Source organism: Magnolia sinica, chromosome 17 (assembly GCF_029962835.1).
Source record: "Magnolia sinica isolate HGM2019 chromosome 17, MsV1, whole genome shotgun sequence".
Classification (NCBI taxonomy): Eukaryota; Viridiplantae; Streptophyta; class Magnoliopsida; order Magnoliales; family Magnoliaceae; genus Magnolia; species Magnolia sinica.
The window spans coordinates 21518669-21545758 of NC_080589.1; the positions used below are offsets into that span (position 1 = coordinate 21518669).

At 41.0% G+C, this 27090-nt stretch overlaps 1 protein-coding gene across 4 annotated transcripts; it reads right to left on the reverse strand.

The window, feature by feature from the left end:
* Positions 1 to 26595, reverse strand: LOC131230229 (ultraviolet-B receptor UVR8). Of its 4 annotated transcripts, none has more exons than XR_009163915.1 (8): positions 6562 to 6711; positions 6339 to 6456; positions 5155 to 5333; positions 4817 to 5118; positions 3574 to 3790; positions 2761 to 3070; positions 565 to 1475; positions 1 to 399 (listed from the first exon to the last, which is right to left on the reverse strand). XR_009163915.1 is itself a non-coding variant. In XM_058226056.1 (8 exons), exons 5-8 carry the CDS (start codon positions 5107 to 5109, stop codon positions 994 to 996), a joined length of 1302 nt encoding a protein of 433 aa, XP_058082039.1. In that variant the 5' UTR covers positions 5110 to 5118; positions 5155 to 5333; positions 6339 to 6456; positions 6562 to 6715; positions 26485 to 26591; the 3' UTR covers positions 1 to 993. The 4 variants fall into 4 exon arrangements, 3 of the variants coding, with proteins under 3 accessions (XP_058082039.1, XP_058082040.1, XP_058082038.1); XM_058226056.1 differs by adding an exon at positions 26485 to 26591 and having other exon boundaries at positions 1 to 1475; positions 6562 to 6715; XM_058226057.1 differs by having other exon boundaries at positions 1 to 1475; positions 6339 to 6451; positions 6558 to 6700.
* Positions 26596 to 27090: the final 495 nt, after the last annotated feature.

Here is a 27090-nt window from a genome sequence, read left to right on the forward strand (position 1 = left end):
TGCAACAACAGCATAACTTCCTTTATATCTTTTGTTACTTTATGTGTATCCTGATAAATTCATGCCAAAATTTCTACTTGCATATAATAATATGTATTTTTTTCAGGCTGATGGGTTGGACAGTCTCAATATTGCTAGCTCATACAATGAAGCAGCATACAAACGAAGTCAGCCAGCATATGCAGGATCCATTTGCTACGTCGAAGGGCGTAGCAGCCCCTCTCTGACTGCATTGGCACAGCAGCAGCAGATGTGTATGATGACGCCATCGAATCCCTTTTTTCTGCCACAAAACCACCCTCAACAGCATCAAACCCCTTCAGGGACGCAGGCTTCGGGTCCTTTCCTGTGAGCTATCCAATCCCCACCCCTTCAGAATAATCCATTTGGAAGTGCAGACTTGCCGTAGCATAAAGGTTGTCAACAAAATCAACTAATACGACTCGCCAGATCTACACATTGGTGCCCAGTGCATGTGAATTTATTGATCTCGTGCATGTTTGTGTATTCTATTCCAGTTTAGTACTGAAGAAAGTCTGGTAATTGGAATGTAAAGATAGATACCTTTTTTTTTTTATTGGATTCCATGATTCTGATCATCTTTTCATATAAGTGATGAATTTGGATGTAATGTTTTAGTTCAGCAATAATCTTTCTTTTTTCTTTTATCTTTTTCAGTTCTCGGGTTTGTCGAGACATCAAGTTGGTGCATGAGGTGGACTGCTGATCAATTCTTTTCAACTGTCCTTTTTCCTTTTCTCTCTCTTTGTGCGCGACTGACCTGATTTTCAGGCTATAATGATGGGGCCAACAATGGCCCACCAGACAAAGAGCCTAGATCTTGCACGTGTCCTGTAGTGACGTGGGGAGAGTTAAAATTGATTTTTTATTTTATTTATTTTTTCCTTCTAGCATTGAGGAGAGGATTTATCTCTCTGAGTGAATAAACAAGAAAAACCAGAAGCAGCTCGTTCTAGATTTTACACTTAGCTGTTAATCGGAGAGGACTAGAGTATGATCAAAACCCGCCACAACTTGCTGAACCTCGAAGCCAGTCAAGCAGTCCACCAATGCTGGTTCAGCTTCATCAACTGAGCTTCCTAAGCCCAACCGGCCATTTCTGCCAGAGCCCCATGCCCACACCTCCCTCTTTGAAGTGAGCACAATGGAATGTGCACGTCCGCCAGATACTGACACCGGCCTTTCTCCATCCAGCATGTGGACCAGTGCTGGAAAATTTTCTGGCCCCTGTCGTCCAAGCTGAGAGGTCAAGTTCCATCCCCATGTAAGGACACTTGTGGCTTCTCCTGCAACCTCAGGTGACGGAATCTGGCACACTGCTAGAGAATGTCCAAGACCTGATGATATAGATATAGGCTCAAAACTTATGTTGACCGGCAGCATTTTCGACCCTTCCGTGACTCTGCCCAGCTGACCATATATGTTGCTTCCACCGCTCAATAGCGTGCCATCACCTGGGAAAAAAAATTCTATATGCATCATATGTTCATACATACAAAAGTATACATTATACATGTTAACGTGGATACACGTGCAGTCAGCTCAAAAGCCAATTATAGTAACAAATCACTCAAATGAAAACTGATCAGTAAGATGTTTACATCATGACAGATTCATATGAAGCTTCAATGAGAGATGCCAAGACAGATGAATTGAATAAAGAACAGATCAATCAACCCCAACCATACCACACATGCATTATTCAATACAGACAACAAAACATAAGATCGCATGAAAAATAGATAAAATCAAATCCAACCATACTATATACTACAATGCATCCATTGTTCAATGAGATGAACAGAGTCATCAAGAACCACAAGTTGATCAGTTTCAATTAAGCCATGTATGTGCAGACAACCATGTAACAAGGACATGGCAACTTTAGAAATTGTGCTGCATTTGAAATGTATCAATCACTCCTGGACATGGCTCAATGCATTAAACTAGCTTTTAGGCTTAACTAATAATATTATTTTTTTGGGGCGCACAAAGAATCACAATGTACTGCAGTAACATAATATTTCAATATGGTAATGTCAATCAATAGGGCTTCTGGGAGCAGCGAAATCTAATACCCCGTAGGTATTTGTGATCTCTTAAATAAATAATAATAAATAAATAAACCATATTTGTGTCCAACACTAAAACCTCTTGGTTGGTGTCCAAGTTACAATATAACATGGGCATACATGCATATGGGGATGCAGATGCATTCAGATCTGCAATATTGCACTGTGCTACATTGGTAGGGCATATGGACACCGGGCATGTCTGGTATGGTTCCATAAGTTGAATATTTGTAACTTAATTACGAGAAGTGAAAGAAAGCGGGAATGGAAACAAAAGGTAGTGGGACCATGAGTGCATGAAGTGGGCCAGCACCTTAAAAGTAGGGATTCATGCAGATACAGTAAATCTATGGCATTCTTTGAATTTGAAAGAAAGTTATACATTGCAGGTTAGCATCAGTCAGGGGAGATGCCATTAACACCTGCTCCAATTGATTTAGCAACACCCTATTTTCAATTTTGGGCCTTAAAATGGTACCACATTTTTTAATAAAGATAATAGTGCCACAATTGTACCATTTTGAATACCCTAAAATGGAAAATGGGCGTAAGGAAATCAATCTGGTTGGGTGTTGACATCAATACCCTTAATTGGTCTTCCAGAATCATCAAAGAAAATACTAGTATGCTACGAATACCAAACAACAATATACCAATAAATACTTACAGCAAATCACTAAAGAATGATCAAGGCCACATGCCACATCTGAAACTTTGCAGCCATGTAGTTCTTGCACAAGAAGTGGCTCCCAAATGATTGGCATATTCTTCTCTTTCTCTATTCCTTCCAAGACCATCTTCTCCGCAACCTCCAGCATTGAACTAGAGTCACCATTAGTTCTAGAGGTGATTGAACTTGAAAACGATGTTTCCAAAGATTCCCCAAGTTGTCCTAATCTTCCTTCTGATGCATAACCCCAACCAAAGAGCTTCCCGTTCCTAGTCTGTGCAAGAGCATGCCCCCACCCAAGTGCCACCTATATTAGAAGGATAGAATATCATGTTGAAGATGATAAGATAATTTCTATGCAAGTCAAAAATACAGACGCGAATCTGTATCAGGAGGAATTATATGTTCCTCAACCTGATACTATCTTGTACAAGTGGGCCACACAATTCAGTGATCAAGACAGTTGACCTGAGCCCCAGTGTGGGCAGATCATGTTCCAAAATCTCTTTTGAAGGTGCAGTCCGAAGCCTTCAATCAGATTCGGTGGCCTACAAACAGACTGAACCTTGGGGCTCAATTCTACCAACCAAACATCCTAGGATACTATGTATCCGTTGGTTGAGGATCATATAATATTTCCTGTATCAGATAAGCAAGATATCCAACAAGCATCGCAAAACTCTTATTTATAAAAATATTTGGGAATTCTGACTTGATCAGTCCGCTGAAAAACTGAATTCTGAATTGATCAGTTGGTTTTGAATTTTTTCTGTACTATATGGTATAAGGTAAAAATTGTAGGAAGATCACCTTGACTATCTCTTCCCCGGCAAGTGCCTCAACCCTGGAAGGTACCATAGCCTCAGTCACCCCTTTACCCAGACCAAGCTGTCCGCGCTTGGATTTTCCCCAGACCCATAAGGAGCCATCATCGCCAATTGCCGATGAAATAACGCCAGAAGCAAATGCGGCTCTGACTCTAACTTGTTCCAAGCCTTCCACTCTTTTTGGTTGGTTCCAAGAATCTCTGGCATCACCCAACTAACAAAATATCAGAAAGAAGGCGCTGATTTGGAAGAAAAGGTCGGTGGATGGACAATCAATTCTATCAAGATAGTTTGCACCAAAGAGAGATTGATTTATCATAAAATATCATGAAATTTGGTGCAACCAAACACAGCCTTAACACACAAAATACAAGAATGGGATTCATCAGTAAGGGGTTGTTTGGATGCCTGTAAGTTCTGTAAGTGGGAAGTAACTCGTAGCTAAGTCATAAGTGATGTTTGGGGGAAGGAAATTCACCTGCAAGTCACTTACAAGCAAAACAGCCAGGAAACTTCATGGGGCTGGGGGTGACAAGTAACTTCCCTGTAAGTGATTTTCAGGTGGAAGTCACTTTCAGGTGAAAGTCACTTAGGGCCCGTTTGGCCGGTCGGATTGGAAGGGATTGGAAGTTAAATCCCGGGATTGGCCGGGCGTGCCAAACAGAGTCGGTGATCTGATCCCAATCCCATGGATCTTAAGACAATCCACTGACAACACCATCATTACCTTTAAATCCCATCCAATCCACCCTAATCCGTTCAAATTTGCCTGAGACGTGTTTGGTTCGAGGGATTGTAAGGGATGGGAAGGTTTAATCCCGGGATTGGCCAGGCGTGCCAAACAGACTGGATATAACAATTCAGGGATATAGCAATCCCATGGATCTCAAGACAATCCACTGACAACACCATCATTACCTAGAAATCTATGCCATCCACCCTAATACCATTCAATCCCTTCCAATCCACCCAGCCAAGGCATCCAAATGACCCCTATGATAGGTACCCAAAAAAAAATGGGTACTCAAAATTCTAAGAAAAATTCCTATAACAATAAATATCATCTATTTGCTATCATTAATCAGAATATCAAGAAATAAGTTTTTTTTTTAAATGATATTTTCAAGACGGGTTATCACTGAAATACGTAAAAATATAAGAAAAAACCTCTAATTCTTATTAATTATATTTAAAATAAATAAATGGAATTTGAAGAGAAACTGCACCTTGGGGAGGGAAGTCCCCTCCCGAGCTGACCTTCTTGGTCCCTGCCCCAGGCCCACACCTCCCCACCATGCGTGACAGCGAGAGAATGGTAATGACCGGCAGCAATGGCCGATATATCAGGTGGGAGGTCGGGGATGCATGTAGGCTCATAGGCATCGCCGCCTCCAAAGCCAAGGGCGCCATGGCTGCTGTCTCCAAAACTTAAAACATCACTTCTCAAAGCTCTGCTACAGGTGAAGGATCTGCTGCTTGAAACTAAGTTGCAGAACGAACGACCTCTTCTCACTAACATCTGCTGCTGCTGTAATTCACGGACTCAACTGACAGGTACACTTACTCGGTTCGGATCAGGAGCATGTCCTGGATTAGGTACAGCCCTGGCCTCAGCCAAGACGGTGCAAATGGATCCTGCATCTCAAATGGATTCGGAGGGACAACTCCAAATGCTAGCCGACTTTGTCCAGATATTGCTTAGCCGTATAAGCTATCAAGAGTGAGACTGTCCAACCCACCGGCCTGAAAAAAAATACATATTATTACTATTACATGCCAGTAGAAACTCTGCCATGAATATATCAGGAATGCATAAAGAAACAAAAGAACATGGAGTTATGCTTTTGTTGCAGTCTTCTTGGTGTCCACATGGTATGCCAAAACATTCACGCAATGGTAACAGTGGTAACCATTACGTGTTACGAGGCCAAAATGGCTGTTACAAAAAAAAAAAAAAAAAAAAAACATAATGGTCCCAAAATAGATTTTTCAAAGGAAAAAAAGGCCATAACAGCCATTAGAGCCTATATTGTAACAGTAACAGCATTACTGTTATGGAACACCTTGGTCCTACACAATTCATGCCGGCCTCTCAATCTCAAAATGAAATGAAAAATATTGCAAGAGATAACTAAAATTCCAACTTAGATTAAACACACATTATTAGTGACATTCATTCAGTTTGATAAACAAAAATAATGAGATCCCTACTACCTATATATGATTGGAGAATAGGCATCCAAATGAAAAATTGGAAAATAGAAATTTCTATGCAGGAAAATATTGGTGCATGGACCATCCATGGTTACTCCCAATATAACAAACTTTAAGATGACAACCACACTATGGACCCCACTCATACATACTTAAAACCCAGAACAAACTATATAAACTCCATACCCAAGAATTTTATAATACATCCTGCAAAACGGCCATTAACCAGAAAGAAAGAAAAACTTATTAACCGGAGTTTTATTGTCAGCCCATATTATTTTAATATATTTGTGGGAATATAATTTTCATATATTCCTACAATATTTACAATTTAGTCTGTCTACTGTATTTTAACTGGTTATGAGTTATGACCATTCAGGTCAGTAATACATCCAAATGCAACAGTGTAAAGCGGTCTGAATCATTTACTTAAAACAATGCAGCATTACTTTCCACTTTTTCCCCTCCCAGTCCATTTCATTTACTACAAAGAGTCCTACCAAACTAAGGACCTAACTGGAATCCAGACCATACCTTCTATATGTATCTGAGTATTCCTTTGATTCAAATGGAGGCACATCATACAGAAACTTGTACCACAAGACTCCCAAGCTCCAAATGTCTACTGCAGAATCATACTCTACACTCTCCACTGTAACAAGATGACATATAACACAGTTCAGGTCTAAATGGATAATCAATCCATCGGCATTATCTCCTTGCAAGGGCCTACAGACAGGTAGGGTTTTGAACTAACCCATCTCGTACAAAAATAGTATTGTCGCAAATTCCATGTCCTCTGCCCTGTTTTTAGCTCCAAAACAAGCAGTTTAAAGAATTTCCAACATCACAGATGAACACCCTCCATTTCGAGCTCTAGAGATCAGAAATTAACACCAAGCAGCTCAAAGCTGAGGAAGGCAAAAAAATTCAACAATTCAAGACTAGGGCCTCCTATATCGGATTCTACACCATTTTCAGCTCTCAAAGAAGCAGTTTTCAAGAAATTGTAAAGACAACAGAATAAAATATTTGCAATTCATCAAAAGGACATGAAAGGCATTCATTTTCAACCCATCAACAAGGAAAATTCAATGAATTAGACAGAGGAATACCAACCTGTTGCAGTTACAAACACCACGACAAACCAATTTCAAACAACTCTCCAAAAAGAAGAAAATATTGAATTGTAGACCAATTTCACTTCCTGAAGAAGAAACTTATTTTTAAAAAAAACAAAATCAAAATTTCAAGATGAAAGTTCCTCACAAAAAAGATGCCATAGCTTGTATGTATCAATATTTGAACTCTTGAAAGAAAGAGGGGGGGGGGGGGGTGGAAGAAAGTAAAACTCTGTCTCTACGCCATTTTCAGCTCTAAAAGAAGCTATTTCAAGAAATTTGTAACATCACATGAAATCTCTCACATCCCTGCAAGAGAGACCCCGTACAAATTCCATTCTGAAATCTAACCATTCAAGCTTTCTTTTAAAAGAACACAAACTCTTCACCATTTAAAGCATTAGGAGCTATTCAAAAGAATTTCTAACATCATCATAGTGACGAATCTCATTCTCAACAAATTTTTGGTAGGAATCTCTCAGGAGATTTTTAGATTTTCACTTTTTTCTAGGTATATTGAAAATCTTGCTTAAAATGTAAATTTTAAAATATTTATTATAAATTAATATACATATATATGTATGTAATAATTATCAACTTTGCCAAGAAAAACAACAAAATTAGGATTTCGACTCTGAAAATACCTAATTAGGGTCAGGAAATCAAAAATCCCCAATTAGATTCACCATTGCAAAACCCTAATTAGGGTTTCGACATTCAACGTGAGAGAGTGATTTGTGCACTTTCCAGATGCACTTCTTCCGGTAGTTATTTTTTTTATTGGTAATGGTTGAGTGATGTTGAGAGTCTTAAAGGGTTAACATGCATGTCTATAGGGTAGTTGCTAGTGATTAGGAGTAGTGGGATGATGCTGAGCATTTTTAGGGGTTTTTTGTGTTATGGTACGTGTAGTAGGGTGGGTGGTTAGATGTGGTGACTGTTAGATGTAATCTGTATTTAATGCTTGGAATCAATGAAAATCAGCTATGAACTCTGCACCTCTTTCTTGTTAAGGATCAGGAGGAAAGGATTCCCTTCGAAGTGAATCCAATTCGTCATTACATTAATTGTTTTTCTTTTCAAAAATTCCACCTCAAAAGAGAACAGGTCGACGCGCACATGTTGACAGAATCGACCCGGAAGTCCATAACATTTTTGGTATCAGAGCCAACTGGGACCATGGCACTCCTTGTATCAACACAAAGCAGGGATACAAACCCTCAAGTCAGTATTTGAAGCGCAGAGCCAACTACTGAAAGAAATCTCGCAGCAACTCGCAGCTCTCAATGTAAAATATGAGCGGCTGGCGAGTGACTCTCAAGTTGTACGTGGGGATCAATCTGAAGAGTTGACGAAGCCTCTGGGTCCTCGCAAGCCGAGTCGTTTGGTTCGATACGAGGCCGAATTGTTAAGCTGGATTTTCCACGATTCAAAAGTGGTGACCCATCAGGGTGGTATACTGCACCAAGCAATTTTTCGCCTACCATCAGACAACACCCAAGCAACAACTTACCATTGCTTCCTTTCATTTGGAAGGAGAAGTGCTCCAGTGGTACCGTTGGTTGGAGAAATCGCAAGGCATGCCAACACGAACAGAATTTTTAACAACCCTCAATACTCGATTTGGCCCCACAGAATTTGAGGATTACACTGGCAGCCTTGTTAAGTTAAGGCAGGCCTCGATTGTCGAGAATGTCAATCACTGTTCAAGAAATTGGCCAACCGAACAGAGGGACTCACCAAGTCTTTTCTCATCAGTTGTTTCGTATGTGGACTCAAAGAAATACAGATGGATGTTCAGATGTTTCATCCAGCCTCTCTTACTGCTGTTATAGGGCTTGCTTGATTACAAGAAGAAAAGTACAATGCAAGGAGAAGATAAGCTCAAACCAAGGTGCCCAAGAACCAACAACCCGTAAGCGCTAATAATGTCAGGTTACCCATACCACCAATCAGACGGTTGACCCTGATGGAAGCTAAAGAAAGAAGGGAACGAGGGCTTTGCTACAATTGCGATGAAAAGTTTCACCCAGGCCACCGTTGTAAGACCCAAAAGTTGTTTCTAATTGGAGGCTGGCCAGAAGACTGAGAATCAGATCGAAGCTACCGAGCAAGCGGAGGAACCAGTGGAGCAGCATAAAGAACCCTCTGAGATCTCCCTACATGCCATCGCCGGAGCTCTAGCACCACAAATTATGCGAGTCAGAGGTAAACTCAGCTTCCAATTCATCACAGTCTTGATCGACTCCGGGAGTACCCGCAATTTTGTGGACCCCGTAGCTATTAAAAGAAATGGGATCAAGGTGCTAATTGGTGACCATTTCCCAGTAATGGTTGCAAATGCTGACAAAATGGCCAGCGAAGAGAAGTGCCAAGGGGTCTCTTTCACCATCCAAGAACTCACAATTCAAACTGACTTCTACCTTTTGAGACTTGGAGATTGTGACATAGTGCTAGGGGCCCACTAGTTGCACACTCTAGGCCCAATCCTTTAGGATTTCACGCATTTATGAATACATTTCTCTCTTCATGGAAGGGAGTATACCCTTAAAAGGAGTGTCAGCTGCAACCGTGAAGGCAGTTGATTGTCATCAAATGGTGAAAAGCATTAGAAAACATGGGAAGGGCATGATTCTACAGCTATATAGCCTTAACGGCCAGCCAACAGGAACGTGGAATCAGGCGCAACTCAAGACCTTATTACATGATTATGGGGACATCTTTGCCGAGCCATGTGGGTTACCCCCACTAAGAGCCCATGATCACCGAATACTATTAACATAAGAAAACTGCCCAGTCAGCATTAGGCCCTACAATTACCCCCACTTTTATAAGAACGAGATAGAGAGAATTGTTCATGAAATGTTGGAAGCAGGCACCATCCGGCCTAGTGTGAGTCCTTATTCATCTCCAGTGTTGTTGGTTCACGAACATGATGGCAGTTGGCATCTATGCGTTGATTACAGAACGTTCAATAAAGAAACAATCAAAGATAAGTTCCCAACTCCCGTTATTGATGAACTGCTTGATGAACTCCATGGGTCACAATATTATTCAAAGTTGGATCTTAGATCTAGATACCACCAGATTTGGGTCCATGAAGAAGACATTCCAAAAACTGCTTTCAGAACCCATGAAGGTCGCCTCGATCTATCATCTCACTCCAAACCTCCTCGTTCGGATTATCCGAACCTTCAGCCTTTTAACCTAAACCTCTCCCTATTCACCGACCCTAATCTCGACCGTCAATTGATCCCCAAACCTATCCCATTACCAAATTCCAACCCTATCCCTCTTCCAAAAGCCCAATACATCGATCTCTCCAGCAACCCCACTCTGTCCCAAGGCCTGATTGATGGAGGGGGTTGCGATGTTAGACGCGATTCTTCTTCATCGTCAGATTGCGATAACTCCTTTGAATCTCTTTCTCCCAAATCCAATACGCAGTCAGAGGATTTCACAGACCATGCGCTCATCCCGCTATTCCAAGAAGATGCCGGGATAGGTATCATAGAGGCAAAGCCGTTACAGATGTGGGATGGGACTTCTTTTGAAGACATGGGGAAAGATCAGCTGGGGAGATTGCACAGCGATGATCAAAGGGAGCAGCTTCTCAGTACCATTCAGAAGAAAAGATGGATAAGAGACGTTATGGGGTATGTTGGAAGAACTATTGGCCTTTCCTTTGGGGATCAGCCGGAAGATTTTCTGGCTTTACTCTACTGCATCGAGTCCCGTGGTCGCCCTCTGACATCTCCCAAATCTCCCAGAGCGCCTCAATCAAGGACAGGTAAAAGTAGGGACTTGCAGAATCTCTCATCTTCCCCCACTGGGGAATCCTTTGGAAGGACCGCAGGCAGATCAGTTTCCTAAATGAAAGTTTTATCATGGAACGTCAAAGGAGTGGGGTCCAGAAAGAAGAGAAGTCTTATCAAAGACATTTGTATCAGAAGCAAGGTAAACATTATTTTCATGCAGGAAACAAAGATTCATAACTTTAAAAAGTTTCTTATGGGCTCTTTGTGGAAAGATAAAGGTGTATCTTGGGTGGTCTCAAACGCGATAGGCAGTGCTGGAGGTATTCTCATCGCTTGGAATCCGTTGATTTGGACTCTCGAAAGAAGCTGGTCCGGTACTTTCTCGGTTTCAGTAGTTTTGTCCGAGGTTAGCTCCAAAGACAGTTGCCTCTTCACTTCGGTTTATGGTCCCAATCAGGCTGATAGTAGGCAAGCCTTCTGGGAGGAACTCTCCGCCGCTAGAGAGAAATTCAGAGGGCCGTGGTGTTTAGGAGGGAATTTCAATATTATCCAATATTCGGAGGAAAAATCTTCAGGGGGTAAGAGTCTCTACAGCAATGTGACTCTTCTTAGAATGGATTGATGATCACGAATTGGTGGATCTTCCGTTGCAAGGAGCCAGTTTCACCTGGTCCAATGAAAGGACTCCTCCCACCCTCGCTAGGCTGGACAGATTTTTAGTCTCGACAGATTGGCTGGAACGCTTCCAGCTCGTTTCCCAATCTCTTCTTCCCAGACCCACGTCCGATCACAGTCCTGTGATCCTTTCCATTGATGATGATAAACGGGGTCCAAAACCGTTCAGATTTGAGATTGCCTGGCTGCGGTTGGAAGGGTTTAAGCAGATAGTTTTAAAGATTGGTGGGAAGGTTTTGCTGTTAATGGCTACGCGGGGTTCAGAATCTGCAAAAAACTTAGTCTTTTAAAAGAAAATATTAAAGAGTGGAAGAAATCAGATCTTCAAAAAAGGGACTCGGAGATCAGGGCCATTCTGAAGGAGCTTCAGGTAATCGATGCAGAAGCCAAAGTTAATCCATGTCTAAAGAAGTCTGGAAAAGAGGAACAGAACTTATTCAAAGTTATTCACTAGAATTCTGTCAGACGAATTGGTTTGGAAACAAAAATCTCGTTGCAAGTGGATTAGGGAAGGCGATAAAAATACGAAATATTTCTACTCCATTGCTAGTGCTCGTGCTAGAGCTAACAAGATCAGTAGCTTATCTATCAATGGGACATGTACAAAAGATACGGAAGCCATCTCTGATGCAGCAGTCTCTTACTTTAGCAATCTCTTCCTCAAAGAAGATTGGGTCGGACCAAAACTTGATTATCTCCATTTCGATTCCATTTCAGATGAAGAAGCTTCCTCTCTTGAAGCAAAATTTTCGTCTGATGAAGTCAAGATGGCTATTGATGCGTTGGGAGGAGATAAAGCCCCGGGGCCAGATGGATTCCCGATTCTCTTTTTCCAGTTCTTTTGGGATATTATTCAGGGAGATATTATGGCTTTCGTCGATGAATTTCATGTTAGAGGTCGTCTCTCAAAACAGCTTGGAGCTTCATTCCTATCTCTCATTCCAAAATCTTCAGGAGCTATTTCCATGCAGGATTTCAAACCGATCAGCCTTCTGGGTGGCCCATACAAAATTCTGGCGAAAATTTTGGCTACCAGATTATGTGGGGTTATGGAAAAGATTATCTCTGACAATCAGAGTGCCTTTATTCCAGGTAAACAAATCATTGATAGTGCTTTAATCGCTTATGAATGTCTCGATTCCAGCCATAAATCGGGAGTCCAAAATATTCTTTCCAAGCTCGATCTGGAAGAAGCTTATGACTTCCTAGATTGGGATTTTCTCCATTACATGATGTCGTGGATGGGCTTCGGGGCTAAATGATGTGCTTGGATTAAGGAATGTCTCAGCTCCGCTTTCTTCTAAGTCCTTCTCAATGGCTCTCCCCAAGGTTTTTTCGGTAGTTCAAGGGGTTTGCGTCAAGGAGATCCCCTCTCTCCTTTCCTGTTTCTCATAGTAGGGAAAGCTCTTTCCAGAATGTTGTCAAAAGGTCAGGATGCAGGTATCATTTCTGGTTGCTATATCAGTGGCCTGGACTCCCCAATTTCGCACATCCAATTTGCAGATGATACTCTTCTATTCTGTGAAGCCAATTAGGACAAAATCAACAATCTTCGCACGATCATTCGGTGTTTCGAAGCGGTTTCTGGGCTCAAAGTCAACTTAGCCAAGTCTAAGATGTTCGGGGTGAACTTGGCAGAAGCTGAGTTAATCCAGTTTGCAGAGATCTTCAACTGTTCTTTGGGGAGTCTGCCGACAACTTTTGTTGGTCTCCCATTGTGTGTGGGGAAACCTCCAAAATTTCTATGGGACAGAGTATTAGACAGATTTGAATTTTATTTGGCAAGATGGCAATGCAAATATCTGTCTTTAGGCGGTCGTATCACCCTCATCAAAGCGACTCTCTCTAATCTTCCGTTATACTTTGTCCCTTTTTAAATGTCCAAGTGGGGTCCTAGACAGGCTCGAAAAATTAAGGCATGATTTTATGTGGCACGGTAATGTGAAAAAGAAGAAATATCATCTCTTGGATTGGAAAAAGGTATGTCAGCAGGTGCAACATGGGGGAGTGGGTATCAGATCCCTCAGAAGCATGAACCAGGCATTATTAGCCAAATGGACCTGGAGACTGGGCATGGAAGATGGGATCTTATGGAATCGTCTGATTAAAAAGAAATATGGGACTTCAGCAGGAGGATGGTGGACTAAGGACTCCTCGGCCTATAGAGCTTCCGCCCTATGAAGAGGTGTATTAGCTTCGAAGCAAGAGGTTTTGAAAGGTATTGCTTTCTTCGTAGGAAAAGGAGATAAAATTTCCTTCTGGGAAGACATCTGGATGGGAGAAACAGCTCTTAAAGACGAATTCCCGAACATATACTGATTGGCTCCAAATCGGTCCATCTCCATAGCTAACAGTTATCATATACAAGGGACTGATATTATCTGGATCTTGCCTTGCAGAAGGAATCTATATGATTGGGAAATTCAAGAATATGCTTCTCTCCTTCATATTAGTATGGGCAAACCTGATCAATCTTCTGCTGACTCATTGAAATGGAGATTAGACAAATCAGGTATTTTATCAGTTAAATCTCTCTATAACTCCATCTCCATATCGAGTGCGGTTTCAGTCGAGATCTTTACTGATAAAGTTTGGAAATACAAGCCGCCCCCTAAGATCGCTGCGTTCGGTTGGCTGGTTGGAAAAGAGAAAGTGCTGACAGTTGACAATTTGCAAAAAAAAAGGAATGATGATCACGAATATCTGCCTCTGTTGTATGGGTAATGCTACATCTATTAATCACCTATTCATACACTACCCCTTCCTCAATCAGATCTGGCCGATTGTGTTTGCTTGGTTCGATCTATCTTGGTCTCTCCCTCAATCGATGGGAAAGCTGTTAAAAGCGTGGCATGGTGTGTCCATCAGAAAGCAGAAAACTACTGTTTGGAGAATGGTCCTCTTGACAGTTTGGTGGGCAGTTTGGAAAGAAAGAAATGATAGATGTTTTAAGTAGGGATGCACATCGAACCGGTAGAACCGTGGAACCGGACCGGAACCGACCAAACGGTCCAGTTTGGTCCGGTTCTAGAGTGCACCAGTTCCGGTTCCGGTTCCAAAAATTAAAGAACCGTTTAGTTCGGTTCGGTTCCAGTTTGGGGGTATGTAGAACCGAATCAAACCGTGATCCGAACCGTGAATCCAAACCGTGGAACCAAACTTGGAACCGAACCTGGAACCATGAGTTTACAATATATTTTAGTTGTATATTTGACTCATGACTATTGTTTACAATGCACCCTTTGCCTGTTTTCATAAATGTATTTTTTCACACCATATACAATACCTAAACCATTCATCAAGTGGATCACAACACAAATGGACATGGGCTAAATTATAAAATAGAACATGCAATTGGACCGGATTATAAAAAGCCCAGAACCGTGGAACCGATCCGGAACCAAACCAGTTTTCATGGTCGGGTTCCGGTTCGGTTCTAGGGTGCTAATGGTCCAGTTCCGGTTCCGAAAATCCTGGAACCATAAGGAACGGTTCGGTTCCGATTTCACCCCAAAACCGGACCGAACCGAACCATATGCACCCCTAGTTTTAAGGGTGTTTCCAATTCAGTCGGATTCTTAGTGTCCAATTCAATGGGCTGTCTTTAATCTTCCCTCAGCGTGTAATCTGTTCTCTGTGGGAGAGTAACTTTCTCGCTATCTCAGCGGGTTCTCTCTCCTCTGTTGTCCTTTTTCTTTTTAATGAAAGTGAATGTTATCTCTCATAAAAAATAAAAATAAATAAATAAATAAATCCATGAAAGTCATTATGAGTTTCTGGTGATGCCATTTTGATGTAGGACGACCTAATCCAACCTTAAATGAGCATGGTATATGAAAGGGGTAGATTTATGCAATCTTTAAAATTAAAAAACAAATAAAATATCAGCCTTATACATCATAAAACAAGAAAGAAATAAGGTTAATATGGTATTGATTATGGCCATCCATCACAAACATGAAGTATTGAATCTTAAAATCTGAGTTTAGTTGGATCCGGCGAAAGATAAAACTTTCGTCTTGCAATAGGTCCGTCTAACGATCCAAGTGGATTTTCTAATCCAGAAAAATAGGAATTCCCTGGATTGGGAAATCTGGAAAATTCATAAAAGAATTGGTGGTTCTTCAAATTTGGATTTGGGTGATGGGTTTTATATGGGGATGAAAATCTTTTGAGATCTAATAATTTAGATAAAAAGAAACAAGATTTGGCTTTCAGATCTAAAGACTCTAGGAGAAAAGGAAGATAATGGGGTTAAAGAAAAAAGTACCTTGAGAAAAGAGAAAAGGAAAAAGAAATAGAGGATGAGAAATCGTTTACCTGGGTCTCACGCCCTCTTCCAATCACTGGAAGTCGAATACGAAATTGTCAGAAGCAAAAAGCTCACTTTTTCTTTTTCATAAACATAATATAACATGCTATAGGTTTAGAGCAACCCTTATAAATTCGTAATTACATGAAATTACCAAAATACCCCTACTAAAAAAAGTTTCAAAAAAAAAGAAATTCGCACAAAATTGTGCGCAAACTGTCTCAAAACTTAAATAAATCAAATGTTCATAGACTAAATGCAAATTTAAGATGCCCAATGGGCCCCGATGATAGCGCCGTGAAGGTGGCGTAATGAAGGTGGGCCGTGACGATCCAACGGTCCGATCACACCATTCTCGCGATCCAACGGTCCAAATGTCTCCTCTAAGCAACTTACACATGTCACGAACACGTGTAAGGTCTTCAACCTGTAAAGACCCGACCCATATCCGTCATCTAACCACATTGACACGGGTAACGCACGCCTCCTGCGTTGATATACTTTGAATGGCCTGGTGTCCGCATCACATTTGGCCTTACCAACGGACCTTCAACTTTTCAAAGTCTTATGAACGAGAAATTTTAACCACATTTATGAAAATTTATATTGGTATTTTTTAATGATATCTTAGTTTATAGTAGAACATGGGAAGATCGTTTAATTCATTTACGAATTGCCTTGGATCTATTACTGGCTCACAAGTTATATGAAATGATTTTAAAGTGTAAGTTCGGGCAAGAAGAGATTGACTATCTCTGCGACATTATTTCTCATAAGGGAGTAGCCTTAGACCCCACTAAAATCTGAAGCATCTTAGAATGGCCACAAACAGTGGTGAGGACATCTAAGCACCATATCGGAGGAGGGCTGAGTCAGACTCCTTATGGTTAGATGACCATTACATGGGGCCAACTTGGCCCAATTCACGTTCCTAGCCACGCTAAAGACCCCACGTGCATGTTCGTGCATCTTTAAAGACCTCACAATAGGAAGATGCACATGGGCTGCATATATGAGCTTGATGGACACATCAGACCATTAGATCGGGTGGACAATGATCAGACCGTTGGATCATTATCGGACATCTAAATAGTGGATCCACATGGGCCACGAAATAGTTTAGTTGTTTAGATTGTTTTCATGCTTCGTTATTTTGATATAACTTATATTTATGTTGAGATTAGGGAGTTAGGAACAACTTTTAATTTATTAAGCGTCTTTATGTTGAGAATCTTATCTGAGAGCGCCTTTTTTGTAAAAGGTCTTTTCTGATGCTATAAAGGAGAAAAGGGGATGTGTGAAGCCCTAATGCCATTATTTTGAAAAAAAATTTGTGTTTTATCTTCTTCATATGATTTGAAGAATACTCCATGGAATTTGGAGCTTGGGTGTGGTGTGATTTCATTCCTCATTCAACGAAGGTGCGAGGCTTCCATCTAACATATTCCTTCTCTCTTTCTTTCTATCCAAAATAGGTATTTTCCCAAAAACTTCATCTCTCTTCTTCCCTTCCTATCCAAAACCATCCAAATTATCTTTTTTTTTTCAACTTTTCATCATCCAACTTCAACCCCAATTGAAATTAACCATTGAGGACCCCAAAATTCCTAACTTTGCTTCATCCAAAACCTTAATTCCCCTCTACCAATACCTAAATCCATTAATCCCCTTAACCTATTCACCCAATTTATTCCTAATTTCATCTTTTTCCCAAATTCTAAAAAACCTTAATTCCAAAATTCACAATTCCCATGAACCCTAATTTTCCAAATTTCAGATTTTCCCATTCCTAACCCTAATCATAAATCCTACAAGTCAGTCTCTTAAGTGTGGAATGTGCCTATGTTAAATTGGAAGTTTTATTCTTCCATAGGACCTAATTTTAATTGATTTATGTGATTTCTTAGCATGCGGGAATGTGATTTAGGTTAAATCAGATTTTTTCTATTATTTACTCTTAATTACGTGGTGGGTTAGCATCTTTTGTTAATTGAATTACTTTATGAACTCTTTCATAATCTCCATGTTGCATGCTAGGATTAAATCATGTGTCCTACATCAAATTTGGTATCAGAGCCATAGGTTTAGCATAGGATTTTTGCATTGCACTTAGGATAAAGTCATATTTAGGGTACAATTTACATCTAGGGTTGTTAGAACATACATTAGATATAGAATTTATGTTCATCTTGCTGAAATTTGTTCTTAGTTTGGGATGTCCCATTGCTGAATTTTCAGCTTGCGTTCTCCAAATTACCATTGCTGAATTTTCAACGTAGTAATATCAGGTCATCGCCTTGCTGAATTTTCAGTTTGTAGTTTTCATATTACACTCATGTTGAATTTTCAGCTTGGTACTCTCAGATTGCTATCCTGCTGAATTTTCAACGTAGTATTTTAGGTTAACAGCTTGCTAAATTTTCAAATTAGTGTCCATAGCATGTCCAACTTGATTTTTAGGTTGATTTGTCTTTGTCATAACATTACCCTAGGATTTAGGTTTTCCCCTAAGAGTTATCTTATGTATGCCCACTCGTTCTGGACGTGGTTTTGGCCCACATCCCACTATGGATCTAGAACAGATTGTCGAGGCCCTTAACGCTATCAACAACCGTCCGACGGCCATTGAAGCGCACAATAGGACCACCACGACTCAATTGACCGTGACCAATACGCGTGTCAATCAGCTTAAAGCCTCCCTTTAAGTGAACCCCGATACTGAAGAAGATGTCCAATCACAAGCCGGGGATCAAATTGAAGAAGTTAAGACTATGCCACTTGCAATTGTTAACCATACCTTAAGCCATATTGTAGAAAGTGATGATTGGCGTAAGAATTCAATTTTCTACACTAATGCCAAGTGTGATGGCAAAAACTGTAAGATGATCATTGATAGTGGCAATTGCATCAATGTGGTCTCTGCTAGCACCGTAGACCCCTTAGGTATACTAGTCATTCCTCACGCTCAACCCAATCGAGTCTCATGGGTTGATGCATCTTCGATTCCAATTTCTTAATGTTGTCCCATTCCCATCCAGTTTGGTTCCTATGCGGACATGTTGTGGTGTGATGTTTTGCCAATGAATATAGGCCACATCATTTTAGGCAGGCCTTGGTTCTATGACAAGGATGCAACACTATTCGGTCACTCAAATACGTGTTCGTTTCTGTATGAAGGCAAAAGGATTGTCTTGAAGCCCCTCCTGCCCAAAAGCACCCCGGAAAAGAAGGAGAACATCAAGAAACGTGATCCTAAAGATGTGACGAAACTCCAGCTTGAGTCTCTTCCTATAGTTAATGCCAAAGAGTCTGAAAGAGAGACTAAAACTGATTTGACATTGTATGCCCACGTGGCAAGTGAGGTAACACCTAAGGTTATTATAGAGATGCCACCTGAGGTTACACCCGAGGGTAGTGTAGAGTTACCATCTGAGGTGAGTCTGGCATTGGAGGAGTCTAGTGTTGTTATTCCAAAGGACATACGAATGAGCTTACACCCATGCAGGATATTCATCACAATCAAATGAGTCCCGGTGAGGAAGTGGATCTGGAAAGACAAGTAGATGAGCCTAAGACCCCTATAGATTGCATACCCATGTCAGTGTTCCATAGGCCTTCAGAGTCTGCACATGCATCTATACGACATATGCATGACTCGCATATGGAGATTGGAAAAAAAATCAATATAAGTAATGAAACATACAAAATGATTGCTGACTCACACCATAGGTTAAAAGAGTTTGTTATGGATGATGAAATCAAGATTAGAATACGTCTAAAAAGGTTCTACAGGGAACCATAAAAAAATTATAAGCCCATAGCGTTGGACCATATAAAATCTTGAAAAGACTAGGTCTATATGCTTGATAGATCTTCCACCAAACATGGGTATCAGTTCCACATTAAATGTGGAAGATCTTGTACCATTTCATAGACATTCTCCTAACCTTCACATGAACTTTGATGATGATGCCCGACCTATCCCATAACTCATGGCCATTAGGTAACCCATCTTCTCAACCTTTACCACCCGTACCATACATACTTACGAGAACAGAGGAGGTGGAGGATATCTTAGATGAAGAAGCGGTTTCCACACAACATGGAGGTTACCAGGAGTACCTTGTCAAGTGGAAGGGCGGACCAAAGTCAGACTGTACATGGATCACAAAGGTAGAGCTTCAGCAACGAGACCCAGATCTCCTCGAGCATCATCGCGGCTTTATTTCGCCAGAGGCAAAATCCCCTCAGTCGAGGGGAATTGATGAGGACATCCAATCACCATACCGGATGAGGAGGGCTAAGCCAGTCTCCTTATGGGTAGACGACCATTAAATGGGGCCCACTTGATCCAATTCACATTCCCAGCCACATTGAAGACCCCACGTGCACGTCCGCGCATCTTTGAAGACCCCACACTGGGAAGATGCACGTGGGCTGCATATAGGAGCTTGATGGACACATCAGACCATTGGATCAGGTGGACATGATGATCAGACTGTTGGATCATTATTGAACATCTTAATCGTGGACCCCTCATGAGCTACAAAATAGTTTAGTTGTTTAGATTGTTTACATGCTTTGTCATTTTGATATAACTTATATTTGTGTTGAGATTAGGGAGTTAGGAACAACTTTTAATTTATTAAGCATTTTTATGTTGAGAATCTTATTTGAGAGCGCCTTTTTGCAAAAGATCTTTTCTAAAACTATAAAAGATAAAAGAAGGTGAGTGAAGCCCTAATGCCATTATTTTGAAAAAAAAAAAAGTTGCGTTTTCTCTTCTTCATGTGATATGAAGAATACTTCATGTGACTTGGAGCTTGTGTGTGGTGTGATTCCATTCCCCATTCAACGGAGGTGCGAGGCTTCCATCTATCATCTTCATTCTCTCTTCTTTTCTATCCAAAAGAGGTATTTTCCCAAAAACTTCATCTCTCTTCTTCCTTTCCTATCCAAATTCATCCAAATCAACTTTTTCTTCAACTTTTCATCATCCAACTTCAACCACAACCGAAATTAACAATTGAGGACCCCAAAATCTCTAACTTTGCTTCATCAAAAACCTTAATTCCCCTCTACCAATACCTAAATCCATCAATCCCCTTAACCTATTCAACCAATTTATTCCTAATTTCATTTTTTCCCCAAATTCTAAAAAACCCTAATTCCAAATTTCCCAATTCCCATGAACCCTAATTTTCCAAATTTCAAAATTTTCCCTTCCTGACCTTAATCATAGATCCTACAAGTCAGTCCCTTAAGTGTGGAACGTGCCTATGATAAATTGGAAGTCTTATCCTTCCATAGGGCCTAATTTTCATTGATTTATGTGATTTCTTAGCATGCGGGCATGTGATTTAGGTTAAATCATATTTTATTTCTATTATTTACTCTTAATTACGTGGTGGGTTAGCATCTTTTGTTAATTGAATTACTTTATGGGCTCTTTCATAATCTCCATGTTGCATGCTATGATTAAATCGTGTGTCCTACATCAAACAGCCACACCCAAAGCCTTACGTGGGTTCCTTGGACTCACTGGCTATTACAGGAAATTTGTGAAAGATTATGGAAGGGCAGTTGCTCCTTTAACTGCGTTGCTTAAGAAGAACTCTTTTAGCTGAACGAAAGGAGCTGAACAAGCCTTTTAGTGCCTCAAAGAAGCTATGACACAGGCCCCAATTCTAGCCTTGCCAGACTTCACCAAGCAATTTGTTGTAGAAGTGATGCTTTTGGAATCGGTGTTGGCGCCTGGCTGAGTATTGATGCAAGACGGTCCATTGCCTTCATCAGTCAAGCGCTGCAAGGAAAGAACCTGAACTTATCAACCTCTGGCTATTGTTATCCCTGTACAAAAATGGCGACCATATCTATTAGGTCATCGGTTCACGATCAAAACTGATCAAAGGAGTTTAAAATACCTGTTGGAGCAACAAAATGTCACTAATGCCCAATAAAAGTGGCTTGCAAAGCTAATTGGTTATGATTACGTGATCGAGTACAAGAAAGGGAAGGAAAATAAAGCAGCAGATGCCCTCTCAAGGGTTGTCAATGCTGGGATGCTCAACACCATATCAATTCCCATTCCCTCTTGGTTGGATGGCGTGCGATAGGCGTACGAGGTTGATCTGGAAATTCAAAAAAAAATTACAATGTTGGAGAGATGGTCATTTGAACTCTTCCAAGTATTCTATGCTTAATGGAATACTTTATTATAATGGGAAACTCTTAATTAGTTCCACATCATCTTTGAGGCAACGAATTCTAAGAGAATTCCATTAAAGTCCTACTAGTGGATACTCGGGATATCACAAAACACTCAAACGTGTGGCCACAACTTCTATTGGTGTGGGATGGGGAAGGACATCAAACAGCATGTTCGGGAATGCAATATTTGTCAAGGTCATAAATCTGAAAATGTGGCTTCTCCAAGCCTTCTTCAACTAATGTAAGATGATGGAAACTATCCTAGGATAAAAGATGAGAGATCAATTTACACATTAATTTCAGCAATCAACATGTAAAGTCAAATGTAACCACATAATAGATTCAAAAATTCAGATTTATAACACGAAGGTCTTAGGTTATCACATACGCGGTGCACGAAAATATAAAATAATTCAAGAGTGACCCACTTGGAAGTAAGGACTTCCAATCTAGCGTGGGTAGTGCAAGATAATCAAAGATTCAAGCAAAATTCTAATTTGGGGAAAGTTTCACAAAAATTCAGATTTTCATTGGGGTTTTGTATTCATGCATGGAGATTTAGGAATGGGGTTTTTAGGGATTCAAAGAATCTAGGGATTAGGGAGTTCTAGAGGAAAATCAAAGAGGGAAAACCCCAAACGGGGGCCCACAAGTATCTAGGTAAAAGAGAAGAAAGAGATGGAGGATTGGGTGGGGTTTTGATGGGTTCAGAATGTTTTAATGAAAGGGGGAAGAATGAGACGAGAAGAATAATACATTTTAAAGAAGAGAAAGAGGAAGGATGTACGTTAGGGAATCCACCACCAAACAAGCTTCTACCCTTCCACAATTCAATCGGAATTGAGGGTTTCTCACGAACCCTAAAACACAAGGAAGAAAATTCATTCACACAAGAGAGCTTCTATCTTCTTTCTTGTTTCTTCTCAATAACACTACTAAGGTTGGACCTCCACCCCTCCTATGTTTTTATAATTAAAAATTCGAAATAATTATAACTATGCCACTCACTTAAGTGAAATGGCCCACCATCCAAAATAACAAAGCTAAAACACTTATTATCAATCTCAACCATCAAATAAAACATAAAAATAATAATAATAATAATAATAATAATAATAAATGAAGCAAGATCAGAGTCCAAGGGGCCCAGATCTGGAAGATCTGGCAGCCCAATAGCCTGGTCGACAAGATCCATCGGTCGGATCAACATAAAATAAAAATCATATGACTAAAATAGTCTCCTAAGCAGCCCACATGCATCATCCCAAAGTGGGGTTTTCTTGATGCACGTCCAATACATGCGGGGTGTTCAAAATGGCCCAGCGAACCCCATCGGAAACTCGTCTCCTATCCACAAAGAAAGTTGCGCTGATGTGGTGGTCATCTCCGTCTCTGGTACACCCGAGTAGATCCTCTAATGTCCCCATCATCAACCTTTGTCAATACCTGAGCAGGTTTGGATTGATATTTCGATCAACTTTATTGAAGGATTACCCGTATCGCAGGGAAAAAGTGTCATCTTGGTCATGATTGATCGACTTTCTAAGTACGCTCATTTTGTGGCCATGACACATCCATATACAGTAGCCATTGCTGCTCAATTGTTCGTAGAACATGTATTTAAGTTGCATGGGATTTCGAGATCCATAATAAGCGATTGGGACTAGACATTTACTGGCCTCTTTTGGCAGGAGTTATTCCCTCTTCAAGGAACTCAACTAAAAATGAGTTCGGCCTACCACCCTCAAACCAACGGGCAAACCGAGGTTGTTAACAGGTGCCTTGAAAATTATTTATGCTACTTCACCAATGGAAGGCCTAAGGAATGGGCCAGGTGGTTGCCATGGGCCAGGTGGTGGTATAATACCACTTTTCACTCTTCAACATTGCTCACACCTTATGAGGCAGTATATGGAGTACCACCACCTTGAATAATAGCATATGTGCCTAGCACCACGAAGGTGCAAGCTGTTGAGGCAGAGCTATGAAGTAGAGATCACATATTATCTCTTTTGAAGGAGAACCTATTGTCAGCGCAAGAGAGGATGAAGCGAATGGCGGTCTTACAGCAACCCTATCGGCAAACCATAATGGCTTTTTACAAGTCCATGAAGTTGGCTCCCCGATACTTCGGACCATATAAGATAGTCCAACGAATCGGATCGGTAGCCTACAAGCTCGACTTACCACCAAGCTCAAAAATACACCATGTTTTTCACGTATCCTATCTTAAAAAGAAACTAGGACAACATGTTCAAGCCCAAGAAGATCTTCCATCTCGTACCACGAAGGGTGTAATGCATCCATTGCCACAGGCAATCATAAGGCGTCGCATGGTGAAGCATGGAAATTGGGTGGTGAGTCTGGTGACTAAGATATTGATCCAATGGCAAGGGGCCCCACTGGAAGATGCTACATGGGAGAAGTATCATTCTATCATCGTGCGTTTTCCAAACATCAACATTGGGACAAGTTTGCTGTAAGAGGGGAGGATTGATACATGCACCTTCCATATGCATGTCTTCAAGTAGTTATTTTTTGTTATTGGTAGTGGTGGGGTGATGTTAAGGGCCTGTTTGGATACCACCAAATAAGTTACTTTTTCTACTTACAGCAGTAGATAAGTAATTTATTTCAGATAAGTTTGATTTATGATTAGTTATAAGTAACTTTTTTACTTAAAAGTACTTAATCACTTCAGTTAATTATTTTAGCTTTTCTACTTTTCGTAAGTTGCTGAAGAGAGGCATAGGAGAGACGAAAGAGAGGAGAATCTGATAAGTATGTTGTTTACCAAACGTTCTTATCTTTTTAATAAGTAGAAAGTAGAAACTAAGATAAGTTACTTGTGGCATAAGTAACTTATCTTAACAAGTAACTTATCTTAAGCAACTTACGATCCAAACGGGCCCTAAGGGGGCATTTGGCGCATGGTATTAGATGGGATTAGGTGAGATGGAATTGCATTTTGGTCCCATGCAAATTCCATCCGATGTTTGGGGAGGATGGGATGGGTTGGAATTAGGTGGGATGGAATTGCATTTAGTCCAATGTGGGATTTCCGTGGCTTTTGTAAACCAACAATGAGAGACGTTCCAAATCCATTTGACATCCAGCAAAAGGAGATATTGTTGTCAACAAGATTTGTGGGTCCCACCATAATGTATGGCTATATCCACACCATCCATCCATTTTTCGAGATCATTTTAGGGCATGATCACAAAAATCATGTAGACCCAAAGCTCAAGTGGACCACACCACATAAACTAATAGGGATTGAAGGCCAACCATTGAAAACTTCTTGACAGCTACAGAAGTTTTGGATCAAGCTGATATTTGTGTTTTCCCTTCATCCAGGTCTGGGTGACCTTATGAACCGGTTGGATGGAAAATAAACATCACGGTGAGCCCTGGGAAGGTTTCAACGGTGGGTGTCATTGTCCCCACTACTTTCCACGGTGTGGTCCATGTAAGCTCTAGATCTGCGTCATTTTTGTGCCCACGCCATAAAATGACCTCGCAAAACGAATAAATGGTGCAGATACAAGACATACATCACGGCAGGGTCCACAACAGTTGTTGAGGTCAACACTAGAAAAGTCGGTTGTGCGTGATTTCCCCAAACAGTGCACTTCCTAGGATGGTGGATTTTCATTGCATCCATGGCTCAATCCAAACATGGCATACAATGGAATACAATGTCCTTTCAAACCAGAGATTTCAAGACAATCTCTGACAGTGGGTAATCATTGCACTAAAGCAATTCTATCCCACCTAATTCTAAGTAAAGCCATGTGTCGAACACCCCCTAAGTCTTTAGGGCAGGTTTGGCGCATGGATTTACCTGGTAAATCCACGCGCCAAATTCCTTCCCACATTCTTTTGTGATCATGCCCTAAAATGATCTCGAAAAATGGATGGATGGTGTGGATATAGCCCAGACATCATGGTGGGACTCACATATCTTGCTGACAGCATCACCGCCTTTTGCTGGATTTCACATGGATTTGGAAAGTCTTTCCCCGCTGGTTTACAAAAACCACATAAACCCCGCATGGGACTAAATGCAATTCCATCCCACCTAATTCCAACCCTTCCAATCCTCCCCAACGTCGGATGGAATTTACACAAACCAAATGCAATTTCATCCCACCTAATGCCATCTAATACCACCACCAAACGTGCCCTTAGGGGTTCATATGCATGTCTATAAGTAGTTGCTAGTGATTAGGAGTAGTGGGATGGCGTTGAGCATTTTTTGGGGTTTTTTGTGTTATGGTACGCGTAGTAAGGAGTGTGGTTGGATGTGGTAACTGTTAGATGTAATCTGTATTTAATGCTTGGAATCAATGAAAATCAGCAATGAACTCTGCATCTTTTCCTTGTTAAGGATCGGGAGGAAAGGATTCCTCTCCCAAGTGAATCCAACTCGTTGTTGTGTTAATTGTTTTTTGCTTTTCAAAAATTCCACCTCAAAGGAGAACAGGTCGATGTGCACGTGTTGACCGAATCGACCCGGAAGTCCATAACGGAGAGAGAGAGAGAGAGAGAGAGAGAGAGAGAGAGAGAGACTTCGTTACCGAAATGAATGGGGGAGAAATTACCTGTTAGAGGAGAGGAGAAATTCTCGAAATATCGCCTTCCTTTCTTCTTTTCCGATCTGAGAGAGAGAGAGAGAGAGAGAGAGAGAGAGAGAGAGACGGACGGAGAGAACGCCGCCGTCCGGTGGAGACCGAGAGAGGGAGTGAGGCATCAGGGAGAGAGGCCGACACGCCGGCTCGCGGTAACGCCGCCTGCGGCACGTGCGAGCGGACACGAGGGCTGGACCGAGCAAATCTCGCCACCTCAGCGCCGCACCTAATTCGCCCCCACCTGCCGGGACGCGGATTAGCTACTATCTCGACAGTAGCGACTCGCTACTAAAGTGACGTCATCACATTCTGTGGGCCCCACCATGAGTTATGTGTTGTATCCACACCGCCCATCCATTTGGAGTGATCATTTTAGGGTATGAGCCAAAGAATAAGGCAGGTCCAACGCTCAAGTAGGCCAAATACAAAATAATAAGGATTAAACGCCTACTTAAAAACTTCTTTGGACCGTAGAAGTTTTTGATCAAATTTATATTCGTGTTTTCTCTTATTCCATGTATTTTTTAAATAAACATTATGCTAGGTCTTAAGAAGATTTCAACGGTGGATATCAGTGTC

Bases quoted from the DNA above. Each gene is read 5' to 3' on its own strand.
- LOC131230229 (XM_058226055.1), bottom strand. From the start codon at position 5,109: ATGTTAGTGAGAAGAGGTCGTTCGTTCTGCAACTTAGTTTCAAGCAGC. The intron at 3,791-4,816 runs GTGCAGTTTCTC...GGGTGATGCCAG, and splicing joins AGGGGACTTCCCTCCCCAAG to AGATTCTTGGAACCAACCAA. The intron at 1,476-2,760 runs GTAAGTATTTAT...TTTTTTTCCCAG, and splicing joins TCATTCTTTAGTGATTTGCT to GTGATGGCACGCTATTGAGC.